At 36.2% G+C, this 13433-nt stretch overlaps 1 protein-coding gene across 1 annotated transcript; it reads right to left on the minus strand.

Moving 5' to 3' along the window:
• Positions 1–167: 167 nt before the first annotated feature.
• LOC101739061 (uncharacterized) lies at positions 168–13414 on the minus strand. Its single transcript, XM_004922173.5, has 5 exons — positions 12722–13414; positions 12026–12208; positions 8361–8533; positions 6522–6726; positions 168–5820 (listed from the first exon to the last, which is right to left on the minus strand). The coding sequence occupies exons 1-5, from the start codon at positions 12883–12885 to the stop codon at positions 5760–5762; spliced, it is 786 nt and encodes a 261-aa protein (XP_004922230.1). The 5' UTR covers positions 12886–13414; the 3' UTR covers positions 168–5759.
• Between the last annotated feature and the right edge of the window lie 19 nt (positions 13415–13433).

Genomic DNA, 13433 nt, shown 5'->3' on the forward strand with positions numbered 1-13433 from the left:
GGAAAACCTGTACAGGTACTATACAAATGAGAATTGTATAGTACACACCTCACATCTCAATTGGTGATGTTCACGTTGTCTTAACCCACTTAATATCCCGCGGCCCGTCAGCTCGCTCACCCATCAACACAATAAACAAAAAATAACCCTCGAAATAAAACACACAATTGACTAGCCATCTTTAATTTTTATAAACATTTATTATTAAACGTAAAATCTTCATTCTAAGAACAATTCAATTTAATTCTATACAGAACACAAGTGCTTACTCCGAAGTACGAAGTATTGAAATTAACTTACACAATTATCATATATAGATATTTCGAGTCTCTTTCGTTTGACAATTCCGAGCGCGGGTAACAGAATCGAATTTCAAAAACACCTTTTTTTCATTGCTAAATTGTAATTTTGACAGTACAGAATATATTTTTACCGCCAAAAAAAAATGTCATTTTGACAGCGCAGATAATATATTTTATTTCGAAATCAAAAAAAAGGTTGAAGGCTTTCCGGAAACTATATTCTTTTGTATTCAACAAAACCTCTTGGAATACTATATCATGAGTGGAATGGGTCGGGCTATGCCCCAGGAGTCGCCGTTAGTGGCGATAATCGTTTTTCGAACGAACCAATCTATTACATAATCCAAATATAGTCTGTACTTTTCTCGCGTGAAATTCTCAAACGGAAAAGACACTTGTCGTATTAATTTAATTGAGCATTAAAATAGTTATACGCTATCCTGCTCGTGAGCGTATAGAAGTTTCGAGATAAAACATAAAAGCCTTAAATCGAACATACAACAGATAAAGTCCTTAAAATGTAGCTGTAATTTAAAAAAAAACGACTTAAATATATGGCAACACATTATATTGCATTCGCACATCGAAATGACACACTTTATAGAGATCAAATTTAATTCAAGACCAAGGGTACATGTTATTGTTCCAAATTGAATTTAAAAAAATTTATAATAATATTGATGGGTGAAAAGCGATTTGGTTTACATGACATCTCGCTTAACACGCGACATATATCTCTGTAATTAAAGGTCCGTTTTATTTGGTATCAGCATTAACAGTTCGATGTTTTTAATTGAACTTCAATCACGTTAACCCATTTCGAATATCTGAAGAACTTATTTTTGTTAGAAGATATATTTTCAGAATTTAAATACCAAATGGCTCTCCTGTTAAGTTGCAAAATATCACTTAAACAAAATAGCTTTTCACCCCTTGATACAAACAATTACCACGACGGAAGTACACGATCAGACAAAAAAAATTATTTTAAAACGTTTATTTATGGCATCGCGACTTCCGTCGCGCGCGCTGCAATGGCGTCCAAAAACTGGTCTATTAATATTACACCATTCCTAGCACAGCATTATATTCAGATATATCTGTCTAACGTTAAGAAGACGGACTCATTGAAGCAGAAATCGCAAAAAATAAACTTCGACTGCCGTGTAGGTCACCGGTGCCCTACGCGGCGCACTGAAGTAATTATGTCGATTTAGTAACAGACTAAGGCGCCGGAATATGTAATAGACTGTAGGAAAGACGAATCCGAACGATACTGAGAATGAATCGTTTTTCCAAGAGACCTATAAAACTAAAACATACATTAACAAACAATAGAAGGCAAGGTTAGGCGCTTTTTTTTTATTGCTTGGATGGGTGGACGAGCTCACAGCCCATCTGAGTAGACCAGAGCCCATAGACATCTGCAATGTAAATGCCGCCACCCACCTTGAGATATAATTCATAATTTTAATCTCTCAGTATAGTTAGGTACAACGGCTGCCCCACCCTTCAAACCGAAACGCATTACTGCTCCAATACGACCGCCAATTGTACTTTTTTTTGTATTTAATGATTCGCATTGTTTTTTTTTTTGATGTACAATAAATAATACTCTTTCCCTCTATCTCTCTCTATCTCCATCTATCTCTCTCTCACTCTCATGATTCATTTTAAAATCACACTTCGAAGGCCAACAAGACTAACGGGGTCATTCACCTCGCGCGCCCTCTATACTCTGACTGTATGACACTCCGTGCCAAATATAGCTTTTTAAATATATTTATTTTGAGACGCTTTTATTAGCCTTTTATGTCAAGTCATTCTCATCGACTTCAAGCCGTCAGATTTACATGAAAATTCGCATCAAGTACCGATGACGCTGCAACAACTTTTATGGCTTCGCTCCAATATTCGGTACCGACAGCATAACAGAATATGAAATTTAATTGTTAATTTCGGTTTGCTGTTTAAAACTGTTTATTTTGAATTTAGTTTAGACGAATATTTGGCGGGTTTTTTTTATTTTTATTAACGCCCTCTTGTTACATATTCTGTGTTGAAATTACGCGGGCGCCATAAATCACCCGTCGATTATACCGAAGCGAAAAAACAAGCATTTTCTATATTATGAATTAAAAATATTAGGTACTTTCTTAACGTCGAATGAAACTAGTGTCATTTCGATAATTAAAAAAACCAAAATAATCCAGCTATTTTTTTTTTGAACTGGCAAGAACACGGTTCAACTATCGCGTAATACAATATAACCTTATACGCAAATAAAACTCAAAACATAGGAACGTTTTTGAACGAAACAAAAAAAAAAACTTTTTGACTAGCGCCCAAGATCTTTCACAAATATACGAAAAAAAAAAACAAAAAAAAACACATCCGAATAAATATACTTAGCTTTTAAAGTAATCTTAGCACCATATTTGAAAATAAAAAGAAAATCACACGCCATTAACTCTATACGTCTGGCGTTCCACACCAAAATTATTGATAGATGTCAGCTGTCAAATTTTACCCTACTGCCGAAAGAGGGTAACCTTTTTAACACCGCAATCTACATCACGTTTTTATCGCACTATAGTTGTGTGTATCGCCATTTTTTAAATTATCTAACATAAACAGAAATATACCGATATTAAAATAACAACAAAACATGTGCCGTCGCCCTAATGATAATAAGCCATTTCCGTATTTAAGAAGCAGATTTTTTTTACTTAATACCTATTAGCTTAAAAAGAATTGACAACCTTTCCTTTTTCAAAGTCGGTTAAACGATTTTTATATTTTAAATATATATTTTTTTTAATATTGCAACACCACGTCTAACCAAGAACAAGATGGCCGGCTTAATCAATTATATTGCAGGTCAGGGCTGTCTGAATACAGAGCGCATACAAAAAGCCGCGTCTTTGTGTCAAGACACAATTCTAGGGCTGTCAAAAGAATATATTTTTCGTAATGTTCCTAATATATTTTCATTCAGAAATTATTTATGTGGGATAAATTTTTTTATCGTTTATTCTAACAGAACGCTATCTGCAGTTTTGGGTTGATTATACCTTTTGTATAAGCTTAGTGTATGCGAGCTATGGAGAGGGTTATGCTTGGTATTTCTCTACGACACCGGATCAGGAATGAGGAGATCCGTAGATGAACCAAAGTTGTTGACATAGCCCTTAGGATTAGCAAGCTGAAGTGGCAGAGGGCAGGCCACATAGCGTGAAGATCGGACGGCTGATGAGGCAGAAAGATCCCCGTGTGGAGACCACGTATTGGGACGGCCACCTACTAGATGGACCTGGCGAGGATCGCTGGGTCACGTTGGCATTGGACCGATCCCATTGGACATCAGTTGGAGAGGCCTATGTTCAGGCTGAGATGAATGAATGAATCAAAATATTTTTGAGACAACCTGCATTTATAGAGCTATTATTAATATAGCATATTTTTTGTCTCTAAATAATCTGTGGACAGCCCTAGTTTAAGCCAATGTCTATGATTTTTTCTTTTTTTTGCAACGGACTCAAATGCAATGAAGATGTTTCTTATATTACAAACTAGTGATATTTCCAATTGGTAAGTAACGAGTTAAGATTAGAAATGTTTTTTTTTTCTATTTAAATAACTTCATAAACTCGATAGTGGTAAAAATACGAATGGCCACATTGAAAGATTTAAAAAAATTTAAAATTTCTTTTTCCTTATAAACTAGATATACGAAAGTTCTTTTTTTTTCTTCTTTTCTCGAAAATCTTAAAACATAGACAACTTTTTCCCGAATAAAAAACGTTTTTTTTTCTTTCTTTTTAAATAGTTAATTAATTTTGTACTAAACATCCGGCCGAAGCGGTCTAAGACATTTCTCTGTTGTACCGTAAAAACGATCGCTTCTTCAAATTTCAAATTACCTCTATTTAGCTATAAATTCGAGGGGTAAAAAGCTATTAGATTTAAGCAACATTTTTGCAACTTTACAGGAGAGCTATAAGCTTAAACATTTGGAAAAAATATATTTTCTTTTATTGCCCTTGTAGGCAGACGAGTGGTTACCGTCATCCATGGACTTCAGCAATGCAGAGCTAAGCCGCTGCCTAACGTTATAAAAAAAAAAACTACTTCAACTATTTAAATGGAATAAACTTAATTGAAGTTCAATTAAAAACATCGAACTGTTGATGCTGATACCAAATAAAAAGGACCTTTAATTACAAAGAAAAATGTCGCGTGTAAAGCGAAATGTCACTCAAAACTTTCACCCCTCCCATATGTTTGGGGGCGAAATTTTTGGAAACGCACCACTAATAATCATAGAAGCACCAGTAGGTAATATGGACAAATTCTTTAACCCTAAGAAGACACAGAACAAAAGCAGTTTAAATTGAAAAAAAAAAAAAAAAAAAAGATTTTTTTACCTATTTTAGTGAGCTCGCGGGGCTCTAACCTGACGACGTTGCTAACACTAGCCTTAGCAAGAGCAGTGCTTCGCAGAATCTACCACCGGATCGGAAAAGCGACCCACTGAGAAGATCCGGCGAGAAACTCAGTAGGCTGTGTCTGAAGGTAGCTTTTGAAGAAACGACCGCTTACAGTAGCTTTCACCGCACACCACATCACTTAACCTATCATCACATTCCGTTCTGATCACAGATACATTGACCCGATTTGCTTCGAACGGTGTTGCCATGTTTAAGTTCTTTTTTTTTAATAATCAGTTAACATAGTTTTTTTTTGGACATCACTTTGAAACCCAAATCGTAAAATTCAATTCACGTTATTTGCAATTGCATATAATTTTATGCATCAAGTTTCGACTCAATGAATTTTTCCAACACTCACGTATGTATTTTTTTTTTACCAATTTATATACGTTAGGGTATGACTCAGTTAGACAAATGGAAATCACCACTATAAACCATAAAGCCAATAAAAAAAAAACGTAGTCAACAAAACACCTCAATTAAATATTACCCTAATTTCTGGACGATTGGGATAAAAATTATAGCACCCTTGTAGAATTCTCAAAATATGGCAACACCGGACCAAGCACCGCACAATACCCAACATTCAACATTCCTTGTCTAATAATTCTTTTCTTCTTTTTATATATATATCTATCTATACCTTTTAATAACCACCAAAAACTTTCGCTAGCCTTTATTAAACTAGTAACTTATAAGAAGACATTATGATAAAATAAAATAAAAGTATTGCCATTTTTGTGTGACCAAAAATTTATAAAAATTTACTATCTATGGTCGCAAGATAAATCTTTTAAAAACTAAAAAAAACTTCTAAATTTGTTACGAACAGAAAAACAACTCACATCCGCGATTAAGAAACTAATCACGACATCCAAAGTTACCATAGACAACAACTTTTTTAGTGTCTTCGAAATTTTGATGACTGGCAAAATTTTTGCCGTTCCGTGAGCAAGTCTCGTTGTTAACGGGTCCTTCGAATCTCTTGACTGGGGGTCAATATATGAGACATTGACATGTGCCGCCTGAAAGAGACGAAAACAGTTACGCTGCAACTTAGATTGACCTCATGTATCAAACCGCTCTTGTAGCCGCTTCGCGTCAAGCGAACTGTGAGCTAGTCTCATCCGCTCTACAGACTCAATATTTTTGCTAATTACACAAGTTGGGATGACTTGATGATAATACCAGAGTCCGATGACAGCAAAAAAGGAATGTCGCCATCCACTTTCAGGCTTGAGGTTGAAGTCTTAATTTTTATTGCATAATGACTGGACGAGCTCACAGCCCCCCTGGTGTTAAGTGGTTACCGGAACCCATAGACATTTACAACGTAAACGTCGCCACCCACCTTGAGACATAGGGTCTAAGGCTGCCCGACCTTTCAAACCTAAACGCACACAGCTTCACGGCAGAAATAGGCGGGGTGGTGGTAACTACCCGCGCGGACTCACAAGAGGTCCTACCACCAGTAATTACGCAAGTTATAATTTTGCGGTTTGCTTTTTATTACACGATGTTATTCCTTCACTGTGGAAGTCAATCATGAACATTTGTTAAGTACGTATTTCATTGGACAAATTGGTACCCGCCTGCGAGATTCGAACACTGTTGCATTGCTAGATACAAATACACCGTACGTCTTATCCTTTAGGCCACGACGACTTAAGCAGTAATTAATTTGGAGTAACCATAGCATCCCAAATTCTAAAACAGAGTAAATTACCTTAGACCTCTTTCGCCTCTAAATAACAGACCGCATAGAGAACAATTTTTCATTTCCATTATATTTTCATTTTTGATGTTCACTTCTCTATGATCCTCAGCCTTCGTGTCTATGGTGGACGTTTTACTATCTGTACATTGAGCATTATCTGTGGTTTCCCTTTTGTTGTGTTTCTTTTCCGGTGTATACAGTTTTGGTTTTAAGCCTGAAAAACATATGTATGTATGTATGGTCTGTGTGTTATCGGTGTTGTCCGATCACTCTTAATCTACATTTTCAGATTATCCTAGAATTATTAGCATTGTGGACACAGGTGATTGTTATAGCTCTGATTTTTCATATAAAATTTTATAGTGGTAACAGATTATTAATTTGGCTAATGAACATTTTATAATAATAGATAATTCAAACAAATGACACATACTCATCTGTACCCAAACTAGGATTCTCTGTACTGTGAGGACCTGATACTGACATATGTTGTTATGGTTAAGCACATACATATATAGATATAAACATATGGACAAAGAGTAAAAAAAGCATGCTATCATACAAATGTTTGTCTGATTTGAGAATCAAACCCAAAAAATATATTTTTATATGCAAAAGTTTGGTAAATGAAACCCTAGCAGGTACTCTAAGATAAATTTACAAATCGTTCAGTAGTTCTGTGATATTATCTTAGCTTATTCATATGGATTTTGTAAACTGTGATGAAGGAATCCACTGGTTGCAGAATTTTCTCAGTTTTTTTTCCTACCTATGCAGATAGCCTTGAGAGGCTATATCAGCGTTACCCGACGATTTTCTCAGTGTTACACCAGCAATGGCAATTGCCAACCAACTTAAACTTGTACTAGGACATTTTGGGGACCATTTTAGATGGATACCACCATTCACAAAGTAATAATTCATTTTGGTCGAGTTTGGGAATGACTATCATGAAACACAATTGACTTTGTTATGTATTTCTTTTATTGCTTGGATGGGTGGACGAGCTCACGACCCACCTGGTGTTAAGTGGTTACCAGAGCCCATAGACATATACAACGTAAATGCCGCCACCCACTTTGAGACATGAGTTGTAAGGTATCATTTTTAACAGTACAACGGCTGCTCCGCCCTTCAAACCGAAACGCATTACTGCTTCACGGCAGAAATAGGCAGGGTAGTGCTTTCCTGTACTGTGAAGAAGCCCTTCTTGCATCGAGTTAGTGATAGACATCAAATTGGCCGCCATCCACCTCAATACATGAGGTCGAATATTGATACTTTTATTTTTTTAAAACATGTCACTCATATACCGCTTGTGTGCTTTTTATTGCATAAATGGGTACCGAGACGGCCGACGTTTCAGAGCCTTCGATTCGCCTCGAAGGCTCCGTCGGCTGGGCGTCCTTGGGGTGAGCCGCGCCGTCTGGTTGTAGTGTTGACCGCGGTAACCCCCCTACCTCATCCGGGTTCTGACCTCGGAGAGGATCGGACGTCGGGTGTAAGAGTGCAGGGGAGTCGTTTAGTGGCTGGGTCCTAAAATCCTTGGGCCCGCGATCTGCTCTCAACACCTGCAGATCGTTGAGTCTCACATACCCCGCGCGCCCCGTATGCGCGGGGACCTCGTAGGAGGTTCGGCCCCCGGCCCGAGAAAAAAAAAAAAAAAAAAAAAAGGGTAGTGGTACCTATCCGTGCGGACTTACAAGATATCGTATCACCAGTAAAACTACTACACTGTACTACTTTTCACTCATATTGCCACATTTGGATTGTTATCTCTAAGTTTCAGTAGCTAATACATCAATATATCTTCAATGGCTAACTACTTCATAAATATTTAAAACTTACTGGCTACAATGACTATGTTGGGCACACCCATAACATTATGCGGGGAGTCGACTTGATTAGCTTTTATGCTCATGTCTGTCTCAACGATGCGACTCAAAGGCGCTTCATCACTGGAGCCATCTGTATCGATGTGATGAGGTCTTGACTGACGCTTCTTTACTCGCTTCCTAAATCTGCAATAAAATATTTCTTTCCTGTACTGTGAAGAAGCCCTCCTTGCATCGAGTTATTGATAGACATCAAATTGGCCGCCATCCACCTCAATACATGAGGTCGAAGATTGATACCTTTATTTTTTTAAATCATGTCACTCATATTCATCTTGTGTGCTTTTTATTGCATAAATGGGTGAACGAGCTCACAGCCCACCTGGTGTTAAGTGGTTACCGGAGCCCATAGACATCTACAACGTAAAAGCGCCACCCACCTTCAGATATAAGTTCTAAGGTCTCAAGTATAGTTACAATGGCTGGCCCATCCTTCAAATTCAAACGAATTACAGCTTCACAGCAGGAATAGGCAGGGTGGTGGTACCTACCCGTGTGGACTAACGAGAGGTCCTACCACCAGTAAAGCATTAGTGAAAAGGGATGTAGTGTCCTCCATGTTCTTTGTATACTTATATATCAATCTTTTTAAAATATTGAATGTACATGAACTGTCACTTAAACATCAAAGTTACTTTTGTACTATAAAGGGTGTTTCTTTTGTAAAAATCATATACAGTCAAACCTGGGTAAGTGAGAACTGGATAAGTGAGAAAACTCTATAAATGAGAGTAATACCCAGGACCCGTCATTTTAAGCTCTCAAAACCTCTATTAGCGAGAAACAGAAACCTCTGTAAGAGAGAGTCGTTTTTCCCTCATGGACCTCCATAAGTGAGACTGCTACTTATCTATACCTCTATAAGCGACAGTCGAGCTTTATTTATTTATATTATTTAGGAGGAACAATAGAAAAAACAAATTACAAATTTAACATCTGCGATTTTATGACTCATTCTTAACTTTTGTGGAACTTTCTTCCATTATTTTTGAATTGTTTTCTCGTCAATATTGAACCTATTCTATTTCGTGGAACTAAATAACGATGGTATTTTATCGCATTCTTTTCGAATGGACACGTGTACCTGTGTACCGTCCTGACTTACTCAGTTTATCGTTAATCAATTGCGAAGGAAAGTTCTGTTCTGCATCATGTCAAAACGGAAAATTAAAGTACTGTCATTAAGTGATAAATTTAAAATAGTGAATGCGTTTGAATCCGGAAAATCGCGAAATGAAACTCAGAGAGAGCATTAGCGCGAAACTCGGGTTAGTGAGAAACCTCTATAAGCGAGACTGAGATTGTGCTCCCTTGAACTCTCGCTTATCCAGGTTTGACTGTATAAATATGATTAAATTACATAATTTTTTCCAATTGGAGTCAGGATGTTAACCAATAAAATAAAATGATTGTTTAGATATACAGTCGTGGTCAAGTAATTAGGGACAATCTCTAGTTAAGCCAAATTGTGAATTTTTATTTTATTTTCCAACGAGTCTTAGCAATATTCCATATCTTTTACATGTAAGTGTAATTAGTCATTTATGTGCGCGATTATACAAACAATAACAACTTCTTAAACGTTAAACCTCTTTACAGTATAGCTGATACAATATCATAATGCTATTGGTTCAAAGAATGCTGGCTGGCCATTTAATTAGGGACACTGAGGTATTGCGTTCTAATTTCAAAATTGGAATTTTAATACTTTTTTGTTTCTTTTCTTATTGTTAAGTGGTCGTTTTGGCGGCAATCCAGATTTTTTATTTTAAGTTTTGAGAATTATTTTGCAGAAAAATGGGCAAAAATAAAAGTTGCGATCCAACACTACGAAAAATTATCATGAAGTTTGTCGAGCGTGGTTGGTCATACCGAAGGATAGCACAACATTTAAATTGTTCAAAAACTATGGTATGCAATGCAGTGCAACATTTCAAGCGCTATAACACAGCTTTAAACGTGTCCAGAACAAAAAGATCGAGAAAAACGACTCCGCAAGAAGATAGAATGATAACCAGGTTAGCTAAGAAAGATCCGTTTCTAGGCTCTATTTTAATTAAACACGAAGTGTTTGGGGCAAACGAAAAAGCCGGTGTATCTGCGAGGACCGTTCGACGACGTTTGGTAGAAGCAGGGTTGTTCGGAAGAGTGGCTCGCAAAGTACCGTTGTTGAAGAAAGAACATAGAAATGCTCGTTTGGCATTTGCACGTAAATATGGACATTGGACTTACGCCCAATGGCAACATGTACTTTTCTCTGACGAGACCAAGGTTAATTTGATTTCTTCAGATGGAAGGCAATATGTACTGCGTCCTGTAAAAGCGGAAATGAATCCAAGATTCACAAAAAAACAGGTGAAACATGGCGGTTGAAACATTAAAATATGGAGTTAATTTTCTGGACGTGGAGTGGGACCTGTGAGGAAAGTTCAGGGTAACTTAGACCAACATCAATACAAGGCAATATTGGAAGAAACTATGCTTCCCTATGCTGAGGAGCATCTTCCTATTATATGGACGTTTCAGCAGGATAACGACCCGAAACATACCGTCCATTCAGTCAAGTCGTTTCTTACCAGTCAGTTTGTATCGGTGCTAGATTGGCCAGCAAATAGCCCGGACCTCAACCCAATTGAGCACCTTTGGCACGAAATCAAGAAAAAAGTTGCCACTTATCGTAATACAAATTTGGATGAACTTCATGAAGCTTTTTGTGAGGCATGGGCAAACATTCCTGTCGAAACATGTCAGAAACTGATAATGTCTATGCCACATCGGTGTCAAGCGGTAATTACTAACAAAGGTTTTGCTACTGGGTACTGATTTTACACGTAATAAAATGGAGCTGTTAAAGATATTATAACACTGAAGATTATAAGTTTTGTGTTACTGTATTCTTCATTATACTTTACTGTCCTTAATTAAATGTCCACTACAGAATTTTACCTTAATATTTAATACATGTTTAATCTTTGATATTAAATACTTTTTCTATTTATTAAATCTTTTATTTACAGCCATTTATAGCATAATAATCGGACCACATTATCCAAATAATAGGTGCTGAGAAATCAATAGGGTTTTATATTTAAATGTACATAACCAGTTATAGCCCTTCACTATCTTGAATGTCCCTAATTAGTTGACCACGACTGTATATGTATCTTATGAAAGTGTGAACAGAAAGTTTATTTTTTTTGTCCAATGTCTTTATTGTAATTCGAATCATACTGAGGCACAAAATCTGGTCCAGGGATAGAGTGGTGTTGGCTACGTGCTACCCGCCCATTATAATCGTACGTAGGTTCATAACAATTGCAATTTTGGCAACAAATAAAGCATTCTGTTTGTAATTTACTTCAGGGTTTTGGGTCAGTTTCGGGAACACTCCCTCATTGACTCATTGTAACTCATTTTTTTTACCCATAAGTAACAGTATTTATAAGCAGTATTTTTTAAAAATGATACGTTCTGCAACAATATCTGAAGAGAACTATGGTCTTTCTAGTATTACTGATGTCCTTGAACAAGAATGACCGGGAACTGTCACTTTAGTTAATAAAAATAACCAACACTTATGTTTTTATATTTTTTGTGGACGTCAATTGCTTTTCCTACCTCTTACGCGGTCTACGCTGAGCAATAATAGGTTTCTTGTTAGTCTCCTCATTATTATTGATATTGATGTATTTCTCGCATGATGCCTGTGGTCTCTCCGCATCTGTACTGCTTGATATGCTGGTCTTATCGCAAGCAAACAGATCTGTACCGTTACTTAACTCATTGCTGTCTATTTGATCACTGTAATAAACACTTAATTATCATTATAGCTCTAGGTTTGTGGACAAATAATTACCCTCCTGATGTTAATCTATTACTGAACCCCTAAAAATCATGAAGTCAATGTTGCCACTCATCTCGAAACATGATGTTGAAACCTATGACGTATTATGGTTATGCCATCTCTTTGAACAAAACTCATAATTGCTTCACAGCCAGTAATGGACAAAGTTTGTACTTATGTATTGCATTGTGTCCAAATTACCCCCTTATTTTAATTTTCTTGGTATAACAATTTTGAAAACTTAAACAGTTCTACTTTAGGAAATTTATTGAGATAATTGACCAGAACTGTGTTTGCTCAGCAATTTTCAATGTCTATAGGGAATTATGAGGGTACAGATGAATGGCTTTACTTGCATAGTGAAATACAGATATTTTTTTACTTTTCTTTACCAAGCACATCTAGAGAGCTGATTGATGATGCTAAGAAATATTGTGAAATTAAAATTATTTGTGTTGTAAAGTTCATACCTATAATTTGATAAATCACTCTGTGCCTCTAATTTCTTGATCTGAAAGGTGATGTTTATTCTTTTGTATATTTCTTGAGTTATATTCAGGCATTTTTCGTATTTTGAATCAAGTCTCTCGCCTGTAATCGCCCATGACTCTTGAGTACCTTGTAATGTCGACATTTTGTGTAAAAAACCCGTCTTGGAGCACTTCTAGGCACGCTGTCATCAGTTTCATTTACATCCAATATATTTAGATACATTTTCTTTTCAATGCGAACATGTTACTATGAGATTCCCCCCAATTTTCCTGTTTTTTTTGTGATGAATTTTATTTGAATGTGTCGATATTAAAACCACATTTTCGATGTCGAATTATCTAGAAGTTTCGGTAAATATATGCAAAATGTTATTTCGAATTGTATTCTTTATGTAAATTCGCTGATTTATCAAGGTTTCGTATTCACAAACACAAAGACCTGTACTTCAATTCTTATTTTATGGCACAATAAAACTGTCACTATCTGAACTTCAGGTCTACGGCAACAAGACTAGATAACGCTACATATATAAATATAAAACGATTGACTAATAAAAAATAATAAATAAACAAATAACAATAAAATAAGAGCCTTTCCGGCTTTTTTTTTGTAAATTTTTTGACGTTTTAATTTAGTGTTGCAACTTCACATGATTAATTGCACATAAAGATAATTTAAATGCGAATCATA

This window comes from Bombyx mori, chromosome 11 (genome assembly GCF_030269925.1).
Source record: "Bombyx mori chromosome 11, ASM3026992v2".
NCBI classification, from domain to species: Eukaryota; Metazoa; Arthropoda; class Insecta; order Lepidoptera; family Bombycidae; genus Bombyx; species Bombyx mori.

Coding starts and splice junctions, on each gene's coding strand:
- LOC101739061 (XM_004922173.5), bottom strand. CDS start 12,885: ATGTCGACATTACAAGGTACTCAAGAGTCATGGGCGATTACAGGCGAG. Junction 8,534..12,025: donor CAGCGTAGACCGCGTAAGAG/GTAGGAAAAGCA, acceptor ATTTTATTGCAG/ATTTAGGAAGCGAGTAAAGA. Junction 6,727..8,360: donor CAACATAGTCATTGTAGCCA/GTAAGTTTTAAA, acceptor TATGTTTTTCAG/GCTTAAAACCAAAACTGTAT.